We start from the raw sequence: 19,513 nt of genomic DNA on the forward strand, positions 1-19,513 counted from the left end.
TATTTTGTGTAGAAGTTGAATATACCATTTTAAGGTTATTTTACATTTAATAATACAATATGAATTTATATGGAGCAAGTAAATGCTGTATTGGCGAGATGAATCTATCCTTGCTACCAGCTAAATCATGGAAAGAAACCTTTGTTGAGTTACTTCCCTTAGTATGAACAAAAATCTAATCTCGGCTCATAATCTCTAACAGAAGTTACCGAGTAGTTGTGCAATAACTCATGTGTTCTATATATATTAATTGTTCACGTGCTTGAGTATTCATTTCCTGACCAGAGCAGACGGACATAACACATTTCCAAACTTCAGGCTTACGAAAAATAACTAACAGAAAGGTACTTTATCTACTTACTAGAAATTATGGGCAATGTGCAAATCTCTCTCTCTCTGTCTGTGTGTATGTCTGCCCCCTCTCTAATATTTAATTTAGTAAGCAGATTTTTGCCTTCAAACAGTTATGTAGCGCTGTATTTTCTACTCAGAATATGTTTGAGAATATGTTTCTTCTTCATCATAGGAAATTAATCACATTCTCATCCTGACGAACTTTAAATAGCGGTGAACTTAACTGATCAGAAGACTTAGAAATACATATTCCTCCCTCTCTCTACTTATCTTTGCCCCTTGGCCTGAAGTTCAATATTTGATCGTCTCTGATCGCTGTCGCGCGCGCGCGCGCGTCTGTATGTGTGTGGGTGTGTGTGTGAGAGAGAGAGAGAGAATTCTTCAAACTCGCTAACATAAATTCGGAAGATGAAGGGTTTTAAACAGTTCTTTGAATTTACCGTAAGATTTTGTTACTTAAATGCTACTAATCCGACACGATAGGGAAGAGAGGGTGGACTGGTTCTGGAAACATTCTGAAGCATTAACAGCTAAAACATTTCGCGTACTTACAGGGAAGTTATCTAGTGATATACATAGTACGGGAGGGTGGGTGGGTCGATACTTAAGAAAATCATGGAAAATATACAGTTGTAAAAATATCATTTTACTTAATGTTAGAGACTATAAAAGTCTATATGATAAAAAATGCCTACAATACAAGCTCAGCCCAAAATTAAAATACGGCATTTGGAGTAAACAGTGTCATTCATATCTATCCTGTAAATAAAAGAAAAACAATATGAAATTGTAGGAGTCCCATGATTCGAGCTAAACTAACCTCGAAATTTCATCATGAATTTGAGTTACCTACTCAGAAAGTTTTGAGAACATGGGGTCTGGTCCACTACACCATTTATTCTAATGGCAGTTGCGAGTATTTCAATATAAACGTGAAATTTTAACTAAAATAGCAAAATTATTATTATTATTATTATTATTATTATTATTATTATTTTGCAGAATGCTGGCAGAAGAAAACTTAAGTGACTTAGAGGCTAAAGGTTATACGGTCGTCCCAAGAGTCCTACCACCTGAAGAGTGTGATAATTATATAGAAATGTATAATCGATGGCTCAGTCTGTTTGGTTATAACAAATGGCCGAAGACCGCCAGATCCCTAATAAGGGGTTACAATACTGGGCACTTGGAACCAACATGGCGAATCCGTCTTCGAGTGAAAGGCGTTTTCTCTCAGGTCTGGAACACAGAGAAATTATTAACCAGCATTGACGCTATCGCCATTGGACGGCCTCCAGAGGAGGGTACGGAGCTCTTTGATGATGGAAGCTCTCACTGGCTCCATCTGGACCAAGAGTCGACACGTGACGGTCTCCATGCCTACCAAGGGGCTGTGTACTTGGAAGAGGCATGTGAAGATGACTGGACTCTACAGGTTATGGAAAAATCACACAAAGTATTCGAAAGCTTTTTTGATAACGACGAATCTGCTGCAAAAATATCGCACGAGAAACAATTTTTCAGACTTTCAGAAATTCAGGTAAAATATTTTGCAAAGCACGGATGCGAAATCAAGAGGGTTCCAGTACCCAAAGGTGGGATGGTTCTTTGGGATTCGCGTCTAGTCCACGCAAATGCCCAACCCAAACCAGACAGGAAGCATCCGGGACGTTGGAGGTATGCAGTGTTTGTCTCAATGACACCGGCTATCTGGGCATCTGAAGAGGACCTTGCCATTAAAAGAGAGGCTTATGACAAACTCAAAATGACAAACCATTGGTCATCTGATGGTTCAACCCTACTGAAAGAATCGAGAGCTAGTAGTTCTTTTCCAAAAAAGCGTCCTGAGATCGCAACGTCCTCGGAAGTCAAGCGTCTTTGTGGGATTCTACCATACAACTTTTCGGATGGAAAGTCAAACGGTCCTCCAAAGCCTGTAACACGTGTTTCTGTTCGACGAAAAGTGAATGAAATGGAAAGTTCTCCATGATTTTGTAAAGACTGCCAGTTGATATTAATATCAATCACCCAAACGAATAGTTTTCGATTCGAATCAAGAGAAGCACTGCATTCAAAGCGTTTGGGACTTTCTTCATTTTCAACAAGCTATAAATAGTAGATCCTCCCATAGGTTTGAAATATTACATTTTATTTTTTAAACAAATTTTATATTCCACTGTATTTTGATTGTTGTTTTTTTGTGGTCGTTTGCATGTTTGTAGTTAAGATTTTGATATATCAATGTATACTGGTGTCAATATTAAATGTGTAAGAATCATAGTTGTTTACGCTTATTTTGGAGAGAGAGAGAGATGATGATGATGATGCATGTGGAAGGTTAGGATTATCAGACTAATTGCAATATAAAATTTTCTAACTTTCTATTCATAGGAGTTATTTCCAGTATTTTTATATTGCTGAATGTAGCGAGTCATATTGACAGAAATAAATTAGATCGTCCATGACAGTACAATTGAATATGAGTTTTATGTTATCAACCGAAAAAAAGGGCTTACGTATATGCAGGATAGACAAAAAGGGTACAGGTCTACAAAAATATAAAGACATTTTTGCTTAAATTTGCTGTTTTCACTTGGGTTTATATGAATACGAAATTCACTGGAAACAAACTGATGATACTTGTAATAATGAATTCAGGAAATTCGTAAAATCGAAATGGGTTTTAATATTAAAACTCAAATGTTGCACTAGTGTAGTATGTATGTATGTATGTATGTGTGTGTGTATGTGTGTATGTATGTATGTGTGTGTGTATGTATGTATGTATGTATGTATGTATGTTCTGTGGATTAACATATTATTTGCACCACATGGACAATGGTGTTATTGTTATAATGGGGTTTAACGCCATTTTTCAGCACAAGATAGGCTATACATGGCGGACAGTATTAATGCTGGAGGAAGAACCCAGGAAAACCCTGGAAAGAAGCACCGACCCACGAGAAGCTACCGGCAAGCTTTCTCACATACCCACACGAGCCCGAAACTCGAACCCACCCAGACAGAGGTGAGATGGCAGTGATCCGTAACGGTGAGCGCTTTAGACCACTTGGCCTCTCGGGGCCCCTATATGTGTCCTATATGGACACTGTTGTGCTGAGGTACCGTAAAACACTACTACATACATGCTCTGTAGAGGTAAGTTACAGTTCATATCAAAAATGTTTACAGCATGATGTATGCATTATTGTATACAATGACGTGACGAATTTTGTTAATGATTTGTGTTAAATTCTATTTTATGTAAATATATTCAATGATAAGACCTGCTCTGTGGATGGTGGTTGGGGTGAAAGGCTAGTCGACCCCCTGACCCAGTTACAAATGATCAATAGAGAAAGTCTTCTTTCGCTTATAAATTAGAACTACATCTGACAAAGTTGAACCTTTTTACACAAATTGTTGCATTTACCTCTGTTATTATAAGCATCAATCGGGGGAAACTTATCATTAGTTTTCAGTCACAAAGTGCAATGTGTTATATAGGTCAAGATCATAGTTTCTACTTATTCGAAACACTTTGAAACAGTGTTCCTACTAAAGCATAATTTATAACAATTAAAGTGTTCTTGTCCATAATAGAAAACATAATCCAATAACACATAAAGGGTTTTACATTAATAGAAAACATAATCCAGTAACACACTTAGGGCTTTACATTAATAGAAAACAGAATCCAATAACACAAATAGGGCTTTAGAATAATAGAAAGCATAATCCAAAACAGAAATGGGGATTTATATTAATAGAAAACATAATCCAGTATCACAGTTACGCATGGTTACCGTGACCAGAGAGAAGATCCGGCATCTTGAATCGGCACAGGCGTTAGATAGCGCGACTTCCCACCTGTGTGTTACAGCTTTGTCCTAAGCTCAGAGGAGCCCGCGGGGAACGGGGCGTGTTCTAAATCGGTCCCACGTGGTCAGACAGCGAGAAGGACATTGTCCGCTAAGTTTGATTGGATCAGGTCAAAACGATATCCAATCGGAATTGAAATAGAGGGCGGGCTTTTTGGGGGGACAGAACTTCCGGTTAAGCCGCGAGTCTCTAAGAGGGGAGACGGAAGTGAGACTAGCAGAGCAGTCGGAGTCGGCAAGTCTAGTCGTAATAGAGAGTCGACGAGGAGGAGGAGAAAAAAGAGTCGAGGAGGAGAAAGTGGATAAGGAGGAGGAGTATAGAGAAGGAGAAGAAAAAGAGTCGATGAGGGAAAGTGAAGAAGGAGGAGTATAGAGAAGTCGAGGAGGAGATGGAATTTGGAGGAAGTAGGGAGGAAGAAGAAAAGGAATTAGAGGAATAGGAGAGAAGAATACACAGATGAGTAGAATATACAAAAACAGGTGGAAATGTATCTCCCACTACTAATCAAATGATGCAATACGCTGTCACAGGGTCGAGCGGAAGTAGAGTGCTTGGGAAATTGTAATCATTTGACTATTGAATTGTCATTAAATTGTTTCTCGCTGAATTTCACCTTTTTGTATATTCAATCATTTAACCGTCGGCATTGCTGACTGAGGGCTCGGAGCTTTACATTTATCTTTCACTAATTTAACTTCCCACCGAAATCGAGCTTGGGTAGGACTTCTATAATAATTTAAATAGAATATTGGCAGCACCCCAACCAAAGTGACGGCATAACAACCCGACACGCCACATCCAGTAACACGACACTGGGCTTTAGAATAATAGACAACATAATCCAATAACACAAATAGGGCTTCATAATAATATAAAACAATCCTATAACACACATAAGGCTTTATATTAATAGAAAGCATAATCCAATGACACAGATAGGGCTTTAGATAAACAGAAAGCATAATCCAGAAACACAAACAGGGCTTTAGAATAATAGAAAATATAATCCAGTAACACAAATAGGGCTTTATAATAAAAGAAAACAGAATCCGATAAGACACATAGAGCTTTAGAATAATAGGAAGCATAATCGAATAATACACATTGGGCTCTAGATTAACAATTAAAAGGGTACCGACTCAACACTAAGATTATGTTATTCAACTGCATCTATATATAATTAAAACAGATTAAATAAATAGGCGACAATGATGATAAGCACTGGGCAAAGCACAAAACAAGCGGTGTAAACATTTGCTCGTGTAAAAGTGATTGAGTTTTTCGAAGCTTTCCATGTAGGCTTCTGTGGTCCATTATATTTGCCGTCCTCAAAATCATATGGCACTATACCAGCTAATTCCTTGGCCTCATTTGTTGTTGCCATTTCTGGAATTTTTGTTGGCAAACCGCTAATTGATAATCCTGACCCATGCGTTTTCACACCCTGTGATGACCAATGTGTGGTCATTACAACGTTGTTGTAAGCGTATCTTTTTTTGTTCATGTCTTCCTCTGAAGCCCAATGCGCTGGAGTCATGGAAACGAACACAACATAGCGCCACCGACCTGGATGTTCACGATCTTTTCTGGGTCTAGCATTGGCGTGGACGAGACGCGAGTCCCAAAGAACCATACCACCTTTAGGCACGGAAACACGTATTCTTTGGCATCCTTTTCCTCCATAAAAGTTAACATCATCTTCCGTCAGCAGGTAAAATGTATTCAACTCCGATATCCTTGCTGCATCTTGTCTTCCTCCGAAAAATTCATCAAAGTAACTATGTGATCCTTCCAGGACTTCGAGTGTCCAATCATCTTCACATGCCTCCTCAAGACAAACCCCTCCTTGGACTGCGTGAAGTCCAACACGTGATGCATTCTGGTCCACGTGCAACCAGCTTTTGTTTGGTTCCGCGAAGCTCTCCTCACCATTTTCAGGTGGCCGTCCAATCGCGATAGCGTCAATGCTAGTTAACAATTTTGATGTCTGCCAGAGTTTGGCAAATACTGATTTAGCCTTCAGTCTTACGAACCAGGTTGGTTCCATGTGTCCCGTATTAAACTGGGAGATGAGCGAATGCAAGGATGGCGGGAAAACGGCCTGAGGAAATTCTTGTAACCATCTTTGGTACTGTTGTATACAATTATCGCATTCCTCATTGGACAAAACATCCCGGACAACTGTGTAACCTTTAGCTTTTAACTCCTCTTGGTTCTCAGGTCCAAACATGCTGAAATACAATAATGAAATATTGGTATTTTAGAGAATCACCAATGCAGTACGTTAGTCAAACTGCATGAAACAGAGTTATAACTGTTTCTAGTCCATGAAATAATACATATTAAAGACTGTACTCTTCTTTCTTTCATGTTTATCATTGATAAAACGTTAAAGACCTGTGCTATAAACGAACCAACGGGATTTTGTTTTAGAATACTACGTCTCTCCTACTTTGCCAGTGTATAATCCAAACTTTAGCATAGCCACTATAATGACGAACGTACGTTATTAAAACTGCAATTCACTTTTTATGAGTGTTAACACAAATGACAGGGATACATCAAGTTTTATGACCATGTATGCAACAGTATGTATGAAGCTGTGGTGCTTTAAAAAAAAAACACTGACAAGAAATCAAATATTCCGTGGAGCATATAAGGTACATAGACTATCTCTGATACTTTGACATATATGTATAACTACAATATGCTTGCATATCGCCATCGATTTAGCTGTCAAATCGGCGTCTGAGTGAACCCACACCTCCTTCCTATAAAGTGTCTGCCGTATCCGCCAAGCGTTAGTGTAAGATCCATCCTTGACTTGAGATTGATACCCAAGGAGCAGACAAGACCAGTTATTTAAAGATGATTATTGTTTGTTTTGGGTTTTGTGCGCGATGGTGGTGGGGTAAAGACTCTTTTTAGATTCGTATTAAAACATTTATGATGTTGTTGTTGTTGTGGCGGGGGTGGGCGTAGATTACCCATTTTGTTTTTACACTGTTGCAGAGAAGCAGAAAGGTGACATATCATTCAAAATACATTCCCTCTGGTACGCTCTACTCTTTTCATCGTTCGTGCCGGGCTGACCATTCTTTTATAACAGTAAAAAAAATAAAAAATATTAAAAAATGCATGCATCTGAGAAAACAGTCGAATAAGGAAGTACTGTGCTGGCGTCCGCTAATAAACGTAGTGGGAATCGCGGTACCAGTTTGTTTTCTCCATAGAGCTCAACGCTAATGTTTGGTGAACTAAATATACTTTCTATCCTACCTCAGCATGAGTGTCACACTCTCCTAGACCGATAAATCAGCCCTTCACCCGTGATAAAATCGTCGATCAGTATCAACACAGATTTGTGGGGTTGATTTATCAGACTAACACTCTCCTAGAGAACGATGTTAGATTGTCAATTTCACGACGACAGAACCACAGGTGCTCGACGCGAGCTTGATGTTGAGAAGAAAAAAAAAAACAATCTGAAGAAAAAAAAAATGATATAGAGTGACAAAAATACCTTAGATTGCTCCGCATGACCCGTTCTAACAAAGGACCCTCTCTATCATAATATATAAGAGAGAAGGTACGGAACTTCCAAATACTTCGTTCCACCCATGACCATATATTTCATTCTGGTATTTCCGTCTTTAAAGGCACACGTCCGTACTATATGGCTTGTTTTACTCCTAAGATATTTTCCTATTCATCAAGCCATTATTGACCTTTCTGCGTTGTACCAAACTGAAATTACATGATCCGAAACGCGAGATTTTTTATTTCAATACCGCAATACCATAGCACTCGCGATGTCGAAAGCAGCAAGTATACACGACTAAGACAATTATACTGATAACATGTTTCAGCTTGAATTATTACCACAGGAAGATATTATATGACGTCACGTTTTGCTCTAAAACTCTTTCGACAGTGTTGTCCGGTGGAATATATTAAGTGAACAAAACACAGGGGCACTACAGGCCATTGCAAAAAAGTGTCACCTCCCATAAGGATGTACTTCCTTTGATTTTACCTTCAATACATTTCATTTCATGGCATTGATTTCTTCAATCACCACACAAAATATAAAAACGTCCATTGCTAAATCTACATCAATTTTAGATTCTCCTGTCTATTTCTTTTTTAACAAATTTATATTGAAGAGGTATGTTAACTAAGAAGCTACCCAGATTTAACCTATGGCCCATGCTTGAAAAAAAATGGTATTCAGCTTAGGAAAAGTTTTCATAAATTAAATCTTTCCCTCGATCATTCCCTCGGCCATTTATTTTTTTTTTTAAAACAATCTATTTGATTGCTTTATTTATTTATTAAATTTATTGTTATATTTGAATTTAATAAAGTATGATAATAATTTTATGAATCAACATGATCATCAGGAGTAATGATTATGATGACGATGAATATGGTAATTCATATAATGATGATGTTTCTCAGTAATCATTAATAATAATAATAATAATAAGCATGGGCTTCCGAACTTCAATACTTTTTGCGCAGATAATGTCTTTTAGGCAATAAGTAGTGACAAATTTCCGTATACTTCCCTTTAAAATCAATGCTTTTGATTGGCACGTGCAGCAATCTCATGACACAAAATCGCACGCGTCAAACGAATCGCAACCCGGTCTAATTATGTAATAAACTATATAATATAACAAATATTTAGGAAGGGTACTTATAAGGTAAATTCTTGCTGTATTATCACAATACAACGTGTCTTCTCATGAAGCTGTCCAATTTACGGGAGAAATCTTCAGAAGGGGGTTTCACGGTTAGTATCTCCCCTTGAAAACACCAGAGGGCATCTGGGTGCACCTCACTCCGGATAGTTCAATCATTAAGATGGCAGTAGATCAAAAAACTGTGACAGACCGCTCACATTCTGCAAGCAGGGTCAATATCTTACTCTCTTAAAAAGAAATTCTATCAATATTTGATCAATTGTTTTTACATCTTTTCTTTTTTATCTCACTAACTTGCGTTGCTCCCAGCTTTCAAATAAATATTCTCTGCCCATGGTGTTTGTATTTGTAATCATATCATTATATATGTTTTTTTATCGTATAGGTGTTGTCTAATGTTGTAAAGCGCTCAGAACTTCTAAAGATTAGGTGCTATACAAAATCCTTATTATTATTATTATTATTATTATTATTTCACAACTTCATTATCTTTCCATTACTACCTTATGATCTAATTTGTATTATTTGAGTGTGCGAAACTGTATCGCTGCGTAAAAATCTTCTTGCAATTCTAACTTCTGAAGGTTCTTTTATTATTGATTTAGACTGATGCTTATCTATTAATGTTAATTATAGTTTTGAAGAAATAACTGGAGTTTTTTTTCAAAATGTACAAATGTCAACCAGGCTTGAAAAGACAGGCGCACGTACGAGTCTCCTTGATGATTATTATTTTTATTTCCTTGAACGGTTGGAAAGTTTAGAGTATACAATCTGGACAAATATCGATGTTAGACACACTATGCATGTACAGGACTTTTGTGGCTCTCACCTATCTGGCTGTCTGTATGTATGCCTGTCTCATTTCATCTGGTGCATGGGTATGTATATCCTCTACGTATATTACATAAACATACTTCAGGTTAAAAACGAGTATAAAATGATGCTAAGATAGAAAGATTGACTGATAGATAAAGACAACAAATATGAATATTTGTGAGTATCCATTTATTATTGACTTGTAGTGCATGTTCTTACAAGCAGTCTCTTTTTTTAAATCATACTGTTTGCAATTTTATATCCGGTCACGTGGATCAATATTGATTTAAAAGGCGAACCACATCAATAGGACGGAATCTGTGAAATAATTGGATCTTTCAAACTTACACATTCGATGCAAGGAAAGTTAAACAGAATTAAACTAATTTTAATAAGGCTGTTCTAGATGAATTTGCTGGTGGCATTCAGAAATGTTGTCTAAAGACCCCAGCAAATTTGAGAGTTATTACGTGTCAGCATAAGCCAAGAAAAATCATGCTGAATGTTATTGCATGTACCGTCCGATACTTGATGTTTCAAAAGTCAAAAAGAAAATGAAACATTGGGCATGTTATTTAATCTGAATATTGTATATTTACACCCAAATATGAATACATGTTCCGTCTGCATTAATTACACTCCTTTATCGTTATGATAGCTAATGTAATTATTACTTTGTTAAGTTCCTCTGAATACATTAAAATATTGTGTTCCATTTTTATTTTTAAAAAACGTTTCTGGTTTAAAATATTCAGCATTACAAATCAGCTGACGTATCGAATTCGTGTTAAAATTTTCTTTTCGAACTTGTGTTATAACTTTCTTAACTCGTGTTATAAACGAAATATTAGCCTTGCGAAAGTAACTGAGAAAGGATATATCAACATGTGAAAAATGCAAATTGTTGAGATTGTTTGCGTTAAAGCAATAAAGTCAAAATTGGGCAATACACGTTTAAAATCGGAGAGCAAAGTGAAATATTCCTACAAATGTATATGAAATTATGGATAATGAATTTATAGCATCAGGTATGGACAGTGTATTTAATTTAATTATTTGATATCATTTAAGTATGGAAAGTAAATATCATTTATCAGATATAATGTAAGTATGGACACTGAATCTAATTATCTGATTTTTTTAATGTCTATAATTATTCTCCTAGTATGATGTTTGGCATATATAAGTGATTGATTGCTTTAACCATAATGATCTGTAGTACAGCTAAGATTCCTTCCTTTGCTGACTTTATTTTTTCGCTAACCAAATGTAGAACGGTGAACTATCCGGAACTGAAATTTTTTGTGGGCATGTGCATTGGAGCTAACTTTAGGCGCTACGATCAGTAACTCTGTTGCAACCGTGAAACCACCTTAAATTGTAGAGGTATGTGAAATATAAAATTACATTCTTTCTTGCTATCCGTTTTATGAGATAGAACTATTTTATATATTAGTTGTTTCAGAATTTACACGTTTTAAAGGATGAGTAATGATCGAGTTCATATAATTCAGTGAGATTATTCTCACTGGACACATTCATGCACGAACATGGTTATTACACAAAATATAAGTACATTAGTTCTAATGTGTAATACATATTGTTGTATTCGTATTTAACCGTGTTTCGTGTACTACACAACTCAGTCGTTAACATTTGGTCAGGATAATGCAAATGGGTGGGACATCATGCTCCAATTCTGTGACATGATGCCCCATTGCTAGAAATCGCTATAAACTGACACACAGCAGACATCGTATTGACGTGCATGAATTTTTCTTTTAAAGCTACGTTAAAAGAAAACCCAAACCACAAATCACATTGTTAGCTGTTTTGGGGAAGGATTTTTAGAACTGTGGGGTTTTAGTGCAACCTTTAATCTGTTGTCGATGGTGACACAGACTCGGTGGATGTTAGGGTTTCTGAAAAACAGTCATTTTTGAAAAACAGCTGTTTACTGTTTTCAATTTTCAAAAAACAACTGTTAACAGCTGTTTTTACTGTTGTTTTTGTCATATTTTCACTAATTTTACAGTCAATAGCTTAATTTTGTGATGAACACCGTTTTGTTATATATCTTTCGTGATAAGTTCTAAATCAATACATTTTTACTTCTTATAATAATATTTCAAGAATACAAGTGCATTAAGCGACTTGTCTGAGAGACGCGATCTTAATTTTGTATAGAAATTCGTACAGACCGAAAAAAAATCTTTCAACGTCCGTTGATGTCGGTTTAATGGATAGAATTGCGTTGTACAATTTCTGGAGATTTTCAGTGCGCTGGCCAGAGTTCCTGAAGAGCGTGAATTCGGACTTGAGCCGTTTGAAGCTGTCTTGCCCTTCGACTCCAATTGATGATCCATCTTTTTGAAGCAACAAATTCAATTCATCTTGAAGAGACAAGTTCACACTTTCAGCATCATGTGACGACCGTTCGACGACATCTTCTACATCGTTGACTTCAAATAGACGAGACGCTAGATTTCCTGCGAAATTTAGCGTAGTTTTTGACGGGGCGACAGATGGATCTTTGAGACTGCGCAGGAGGTTCATGACATCATTGTTCAATCGCTCTTCAACGCGACACTTCAAATTTTCCATGAGCTTGCTACTAATGTCATTATTCAGGTTAGAGAGCTTGTTGAACATGAATTCTAAAATTGTGTCAGCACTCATCAACGTCGCGTCTTCTCGACTTAGATTCTCAACAGCAAGTTTCACAGGTTGCATTGCCTTCAGAAGAGTTTTGAGAGCGTCAAAATTCAATGTCTCAATGTCCGTTAGAAACAGTAAAACAGTTAGAAAAAAAACAGCTGTTTACTGTTTTTTGATTTTGTACGAAAAACAGCTGTTTTACTGTTACTGTTAACCAGTTACCAGAAACCCTAGTGGATGTTATTGTTTTACTCGCAGTGAAGGACCAATGCTTTATTACCAACGGGTCTAGTTGCTTTTAACGCCATTTTCAGCACATGATAGCTACGCATGGCGGTCAGAACATTTGGTGAAGGCCAATGTTGATATGTGAGAAAGCTTACCGGTAGCTTCTCGTGGGTCGATGGTTCCTTCCGGGGTTTTCCCGGGTTCTTCCTCCACCATTAATACTGGCCGCCATGTATAGCCTATCTTGTGCTGAAAAATGGCGTTAAACCCTATAAACAATAGCAACAACAACAACATTTGGTGGGAATAAGTAGGTTCTCGGGGGATCCTTCGACAGACTGGGAGAGGCGGGCTATGAGTAATGGTTCTTTGACTATTCGACAAGCGCTGTGGAACATGAGATACATCATGATCGTCAACAGATCGCCACCATATACACTGTTCAATATTTTAATCATTATTATTCATTATCATTGTACGAGTGAAATTGATTATATCAGTGTCGCTATACGAGTGGAAATCAACAAATATATATCGCTTTATGAGTGAAAATCAACAATATATATACATATTTGTGGATGAAACATGCATTAATCACACTTTTGTACAAATTCTATACTTTAATCATCCTTGTCAGTAAAATCATACCCTGTTCACATTTGTGTACAAATCCTATACTTTAATACTCTTGGTATATAATCATGCCTTATTCATATTTGTGTACAAATCCTATACTTTAATACTCTTGGTATATAATCATACCCTGTTCACATTTGTGTACAAATCCTATACTTTAATACTCTTGGCATAGCATCCTGCCTTATTCATATTTGTGTACAAATCTAATACTTTGATACTCTTGGTATAGAATCATGCCTTATTCATATTTGTGTACAAATCCTATACTTTGATACTCTTGGTATAGAATCATGCCTTATTCATATTTCTGTACAAATCCTATACTTTGATACTCTTGGTATATAATCATGCCTTATTCATATTTGTGTACAAATCCTATACTTTGATACTCTTGGTATAGAATCATGCCTTATTCATATTTGTGTACAAATCTAATACTTTGATACTCTTGGTATATAATCATGCCTTATTCATATTTGTGTACTAGTTCTATTTTGGGACGATATCATTTCCTTATATCAGTCTTTTAACTCGGTGTCCATCATTCAGTTAAATATGCGCATGAATATGGAGTCAAATTCATTCATCGTTCAATTACTTTATAAATAAATCTCTCATTCACGGACTTGCTTTCAGAGTCTACACTAAATAAAATCCCGACCCGACTTCATTCTGCTTAACGAAACAAAATATTACTTTTAAAGAAATGGCCAAGCGCAAAGCCATGGAATATTGCCATATGTAAAATTCATTACTTTACCGGTAAAGCTACCCATAGTAGATTCGTTCTAAAACCTCAGAAACTACCCATGTACCTTCCCACCCTAAAATAATGGCACGATCTTACCTTTTCCCTTCAATATCACCACATCTAACGAATCAGTCCTGTCGACTCAGACTGTTTGTCTGTTTGTACATATGCCAGTAAACCAGTGGCTTTTAGTTATTAATATAAATAGATTTTAGTGTTTGTAAAATCGTATCCAAAGACTTAATCATGTCGACTAAATCAGACAGTTCGTATATGCAAAATTGAATACGTGGCGTTTAGTTATTACTATAAATAGATTCAAGTGCTTATTATAAATATACAAGGTGAACGTCATTGCTAGCTCCGTATAGAATGTTAAATATTGCTCAGGGGAAATAGGAAAATTGCTCAAACACTAATGAGCATAGAGTAGAAGAGCTGACAGTGGCCGTTGTCAGCCTTCCGTTAACTCATATTTGTTATTGCTACTCATACTAAACTACGTACAGGATTAACACGAACTTGCAAGCATTCGGGCTGGTCCTAAATGAAAATGGTGCTGTTCGGACATCCAGTATGTCTGCCAGATAAAATCTTTTTTATCACTCCTCCTTCTATAGTAGAAATCCTACTCACACGAGTTACTCACCAGACAAATAATGTCTAGCTCGTCCTACTTGACAATACTACCTATCAGACTTACAATAGTACCTATCAGACTTCCAATATCGATATACCCTTCAAGAGAGAAGGTCTTATTGACATGGAGTTTTCACTAGAATTTCTTAAGATATCTAGTTGGTTTTAAATGACAAGTTGTCTTGCTCTTACCTCCAATATGGCCGTCATTTTGGAAATAAAATAGTCGTTGCTACTCCTCCTAGAGTCTACCTAGGTTGATATCATGTCGTAATATGTTTTTCTCCAATAAACGTTTATTGATGTCTTAACGATCGTTTATCCCTTCCTGACATACAATACGGCCGCCATTTTGAAAATCTTGTTATCGTTATTCCTCCTAAACGAAAAGTTATATGGACATTGGGTTTTCGCCAGAAGAGCTTTTCTGATGCCTGGTTGAACCGTAGGCCATGTCATGGAAAGACTTGTCATCATGTATAAATAAAAAGCAGTGTGTACCTTAATAGCTGCGTGTCTTTGTGTGTGTGTGTGTGAGTGTGTGTGTGTGATTACGAGATAGAGAGAAAAGTGCTTAATCTGTTCTTAAAATGTTCACATTTATATAGTGAATTAAATTGAAAGAACGTAAATTATTCCAGACCGTCTTTCAAGAGGACTATAGAGTTCCAATACATGATGGCTCATTCTTTATTGTTTTCTTTTTGTAAGAGTATCGTTTTGTTTTTTCTTCTTGAATGAATGACTGTTATTTTCTTGGGTCTTAGCATATGATACCTTTTAAATAACAAAAAAAAACCCCAATAAGTTACATTGTTATCCAGGAAAGACTGAATATTTGCCTCAGCAACGCATTACTTTTACACAAAAAGTAACCAGTTACTATTGCAAAAACGCTTTACTTATGTAAGAGGTTACAAATGGCCAATTAAATACGAGCTTTTAAAGCATTACATACAACAACAGAAAAAGCGCTTAAAATGTACTTGAAAATTTCTGATGCATTAATTTTGCTACATGCGACATGAACGTTTACTAATAGAGGATGACAGGTGATTTAGTGTTTTTTTTTATCTGATGTTCTGAAGGCTTGTCAGGCTGTAAGTTCGTAAAGAAGGGCGTAAGAAAAAAATTGAATGTCTGCTTTCTGACACGATCCATGTACGAATCAGACCGGAGTGGGAGGTGAGGTGGAACACGTGACAAAAACGAATTTAATGCTGGAACTAAGGCGTGTTACATATACGAGTTCTTGCCGAAAGGGTCGGGTAGATAGAGAGAGAAAAGAGAGAGAAAGAGAGCGTACTTAATATAAGCCACGCACACCCCACTAAAAGACAGTTTATGAACATACCATTTTAATTTGTAGGGGTGAGGAACCTATTTATTTGTTCGGATCTGATTTATTTTCCCCTTTTGCTCAAGATAATTTTGTTTCCAGTTAGTATAATGAATACAATTATTTATTTTTCTTTGCAAAAATCATAATATATGTATATATGGTGCACATCAAAGTCCTTTTCTTCGACTTATTCCATCATTTATTGGGGATGAGAGCTCGGCCGAATGTGTTGTGGCGCATGCATGAGAGTGATGTGAGACAGCGGCGTGGGGGTGCGGGGAATGCGGACAGCACCGGGTCTATATATAATATTTTTGAACTGTTGTGCAGGAAGGAGGTCCATGGAGGTGACACCATGAGTTACCGCACATGACTGTCTATAAAAATGTTTTTAATTTTTGTGCAGCAAGGGCATGAGTTACCGCACTGGGTGACACCAACTCTAGTGACGTCACTGATGTGTCAGGTACTGTTTACTCATAGCGTAACTATACAGTATACAGGTTGTGTGACCTGATCAGGGATGCGCCCTTCTTGAATACTACATCAAGGATTCTCGTCTCACGATTTTCAATGAGCACAGAAGAAACTTTTGGTTGTAACTAATTTTAACTTCTAGGAGTATCTAGATTGTAATATTGTAAATACGAAAAATGTAACAGTGATTAATTACCTGACACTTATAATTTTCCTCAAACCTTCAACAAAAAATGAGTCGAAAACATTTCAAAACGTTATTGAAATAACCTTTATAAATGTACATGTGAGAACCTATACACGTGTCTTCATCACTTCACACTAAAGGGGTAACTCAAGTTATTACAAGGTGAGAGAACAAATAAAATCATCTATAGTGAAAAAAGCAAGCACAAAAAAACACCACATAATGTTAACAGGAGGAAGACAAAAGCATGAGGAAGAGGAAACACCAGAACCCCTTCTGCAAACAAGCAATTGTTAATTAGAATATCCACCAGCCAAACGAGAAAAATGCACTTCCACAACAAAGAGTCTGAAAACCCTAGTTGGAAGAGAAAAAGGCAACTTTGTTTTAAACACTAACTATCCAACTGAAACAGTCTCCTCATTGATATGTATTGTACACACACACTCTCCCTCTGTCTCTCTCTCTCTCTCTCTCTCTCTCTCTCTGTCTATATATATATATATATATATATATATATATATATATATATATATATATATATACACACACGAAACACACGATAAGCATAATAATAATAATTTATAAATTAATCAATGTATATTGATATACGACCTAAATATATGCAAGAGAAGCATGGAGGTGGGGGTAAGGGATGAAAAACTCATCATACAACACGCTACTCTCTCAAAGTTCGTAATAACTGGTGAGCGCCCCCTTATTTCAAAATCTGAGAGAGAAAAAATACTGTTAGGGAGACCCGGATCCAGTTGTGGTGGTGACAACAGTTCCACATTATCTGTTCCCATCCCCCAGTAGTCGATCCATTCTTTCCCACGCCTCTTATCCACATCTAAGTTCTCTGTTAAAGGCAAAAGATGAAAGAAGCATAAAAATTTGTTGGTTGTATGAGTGTGTGCTCTGCATGGGGGTTTTGCTACCTCGCAGTTGTGTGTTTATGTATCACAGTGTTTGTGTTTCGTAATGTTCTTTTGTGTTGGTCTTCCCTTTGGGGAGATCAGATGTGCTTCGTACTACCTCGCGTGAGACACGTAGCATTGGCATCACACCATCATTCGCTCCTTACAGAGTTGGACGGGGGAGTGAGGCCGGGAGAACCGCGACTGTCCCTGTCGGTTATCCCTCCTTATGATGCGATATACCGAGTTGATCGTTAATGAGGGATCATCTTTTAATCTCTAACCAGTTTCATATGCTGTAATCGACTCGGAGCTGACCACAGACAACAATGTTACAGACGATCAAGATCAACTTTACAAACTACTTGTTTAGGGCTAAATTCAAAGCTAAATGAGAATCATTTCCACTTCGTCGAACACTTTAAAACAACAAAACATTATGAATTGTGATATTGGCAGTTGATGAAATATTTATACCTATCTGTAATCACAATAAAGTAATCTACGTCCTACTGTCAGAATTAAATACAATGCATGGTTTCTACTGTGCTCATCTGAACTCGTATGGACAGAATACATAGTGTAATGACAAAGAACCTTAATACTTTGCAGTAACTCTCCTCAGGTGATAGATAATGACCTTACTATTATCCATTGCTAAAGACATCCAAGTTAGGTTGATTATGGAACTATTATTAATTGCCTTACGCTCGTTTATTTTGTTTGTAGACTTTTCGTGAAAAGTTAAGAAAAAGTTAAGGCGTAGCATTTTCCATGCTCGTCATTAAAAGGAAACGATAAGAAAGCAACCTGACAATAGCAAACATACAGCAAACTGAAGATAGCAAAGATAAGCAAACTGAAGATCGCAAAGATACAACAATCTGAAAATAGCAAAGATACAGCAAACTGAACATAGCAAATATACAGCGAGCTGAAAATAGCAAAGATACAGTAAACTGAAGATAGTCAATATGCAGCAAGCTGAAAATAGCAAAGATACAGTAAACTGAAGACAGCCAATATACAGGAAGCTGAAAATAGCAAAGATACAGCAAACTGAAGATAACAAAGATACAACAAACTGAAGATAGCAAAGATAAGGTAAACTGAAGATAACACAGATACAACAATCTGAAAATAGCAAAGGTACAAGTAAACTGAAGATAGCAAATATACAGCAAGCTGAAAATAGTAAAGAGACCACAAGCTGAAAATAGCAAAAATACAGTAAACTGAAGATAGAAAACACTGCAAACTGAAGAGAGCAAAGATACTGCAAACTGAAGATAGCAAATATACAGCAAGCTGAAAATAGCAAAGAGACCACAAGCTGAAAATAGCAAAGATACAACAATCTGAAAATAGCAAAGATACAGTAAACTGAAGATAGTTAATATGCAGCAAGATGAAAATTAACAAAGATACAACAATCTGAAAATAGCAAAGAAGTTTGACCAGAGGCCTAATATCAACATACATCATACCGTGTCCCGTAAATCAAATATTTTCTCATATGTTTGAGTTATTATGCTTACAAGATAAGCGCAGTACAAAACAACATGGAGATCGCTTTTAACCTGTAATCATATGTCAGGAATTGAAGATCAAACTTATCTCAGATACTGCGAAGATATATTCACCGGGCAAAATAGTCATAATCTATGTAGACACACATCAGTCTGTTGGTCAATCTGTTAACCATTGGCATAGTTGTATGCGCACTATGGAAAAGAACCCTTGCAAAGGTATAGCTACAGTGCGTACATGAATATTTTATACGCTGATACATGTTTGCGGATATTGGCATTTCTTTTTGTTTTATATGAAAACTGCATTCGTAATTTGTTCCATTTTTTATTTCAGGAAAGGGATAGGCAATGATTACGAAAATAAAAACCTTTATTT

General features: G+C 36.6%; 2 protein-coding genes across 2 annotated transcripts; one reads left to right on the forward strand and one right to left on the reverse strand.

The window, feature by feature from the left end:
* On the forward strand, positions 1-2,634 carry LOC149772509 (uncharacterized). Its single transcript, XM_089947730.1, has 2 exons — positions 1-344; positions 1,357-2,634. Exon 2 carries the CDS (start codon positions 1,358-1,360, stop codon positions 2,342-2,344), a length of 987 nt encoding a protein of 328 aa, XP_089803856.1. The 5' UTR covers positions 1-344; position 1,357; the 3' UTR covers positions 2,345-2,634.
* Positions 2,635-5,081: 2,447 nt separating this feature from the next.
* On the reverse strand, positions 5,082-14,306 carry LOC149772510 (uncharacterized). The gene is made up of 2 exons (XM_089947715.1): positions 14,137-14,306; positions 5,082-6,467 (listed from the first exon to the last, which is right to left on the reverse strand). Exon 2 carries the CDS (start codon positions 6,464-6,466, stop codon positions 5,417-5,419), a length of 1,050 nt encoding a protein of 349 aa, XP_089803841.1. The 5' UTR covers position 6,467; positions 14,137-14,306; the 3' UTR covers positions 5,082-5,416.
* Positions 14,307-19,513: the final 5,207 nt, after the last annotated feature.

The sequence above is a fragment of the Sinohyriopsis cumingii genome, unplaced genomic scaffold (assembly GCF_028554795.1).
Source record: "Sinohyriopsis cumingii isolate HCF-2022 unplaced genomic scaffold, ASM2855479v2 utg001437l, whole genome shotgun sequence".
In the NCBI taxonomy this organism is placed as follows: domain Eukaryota; kingdom Metazoa; phylum Mollusca; class Bivalvia; order Unionida; family Unionidae; genus Sinohyriopsis; species Sinohyriopsis cumingii.

Excerpts from the sequence above, each read along its gene's own strand:
- LOC149772510 (XM_089947715.1), bottom strand. The coding sequence starts at position 6,466 with ATGTTTGGACCTGAGAACCAAGAGGAGTTAAAAGCTAAAGGTTACACA.
- LOC149772509 (XM_089947730.1), top strand. The coding sequence starts at position 1,358 with ATGCTGGCAGAAGAAAACTTAAGTGACTTAGAGGCTAAAGGTTATACG.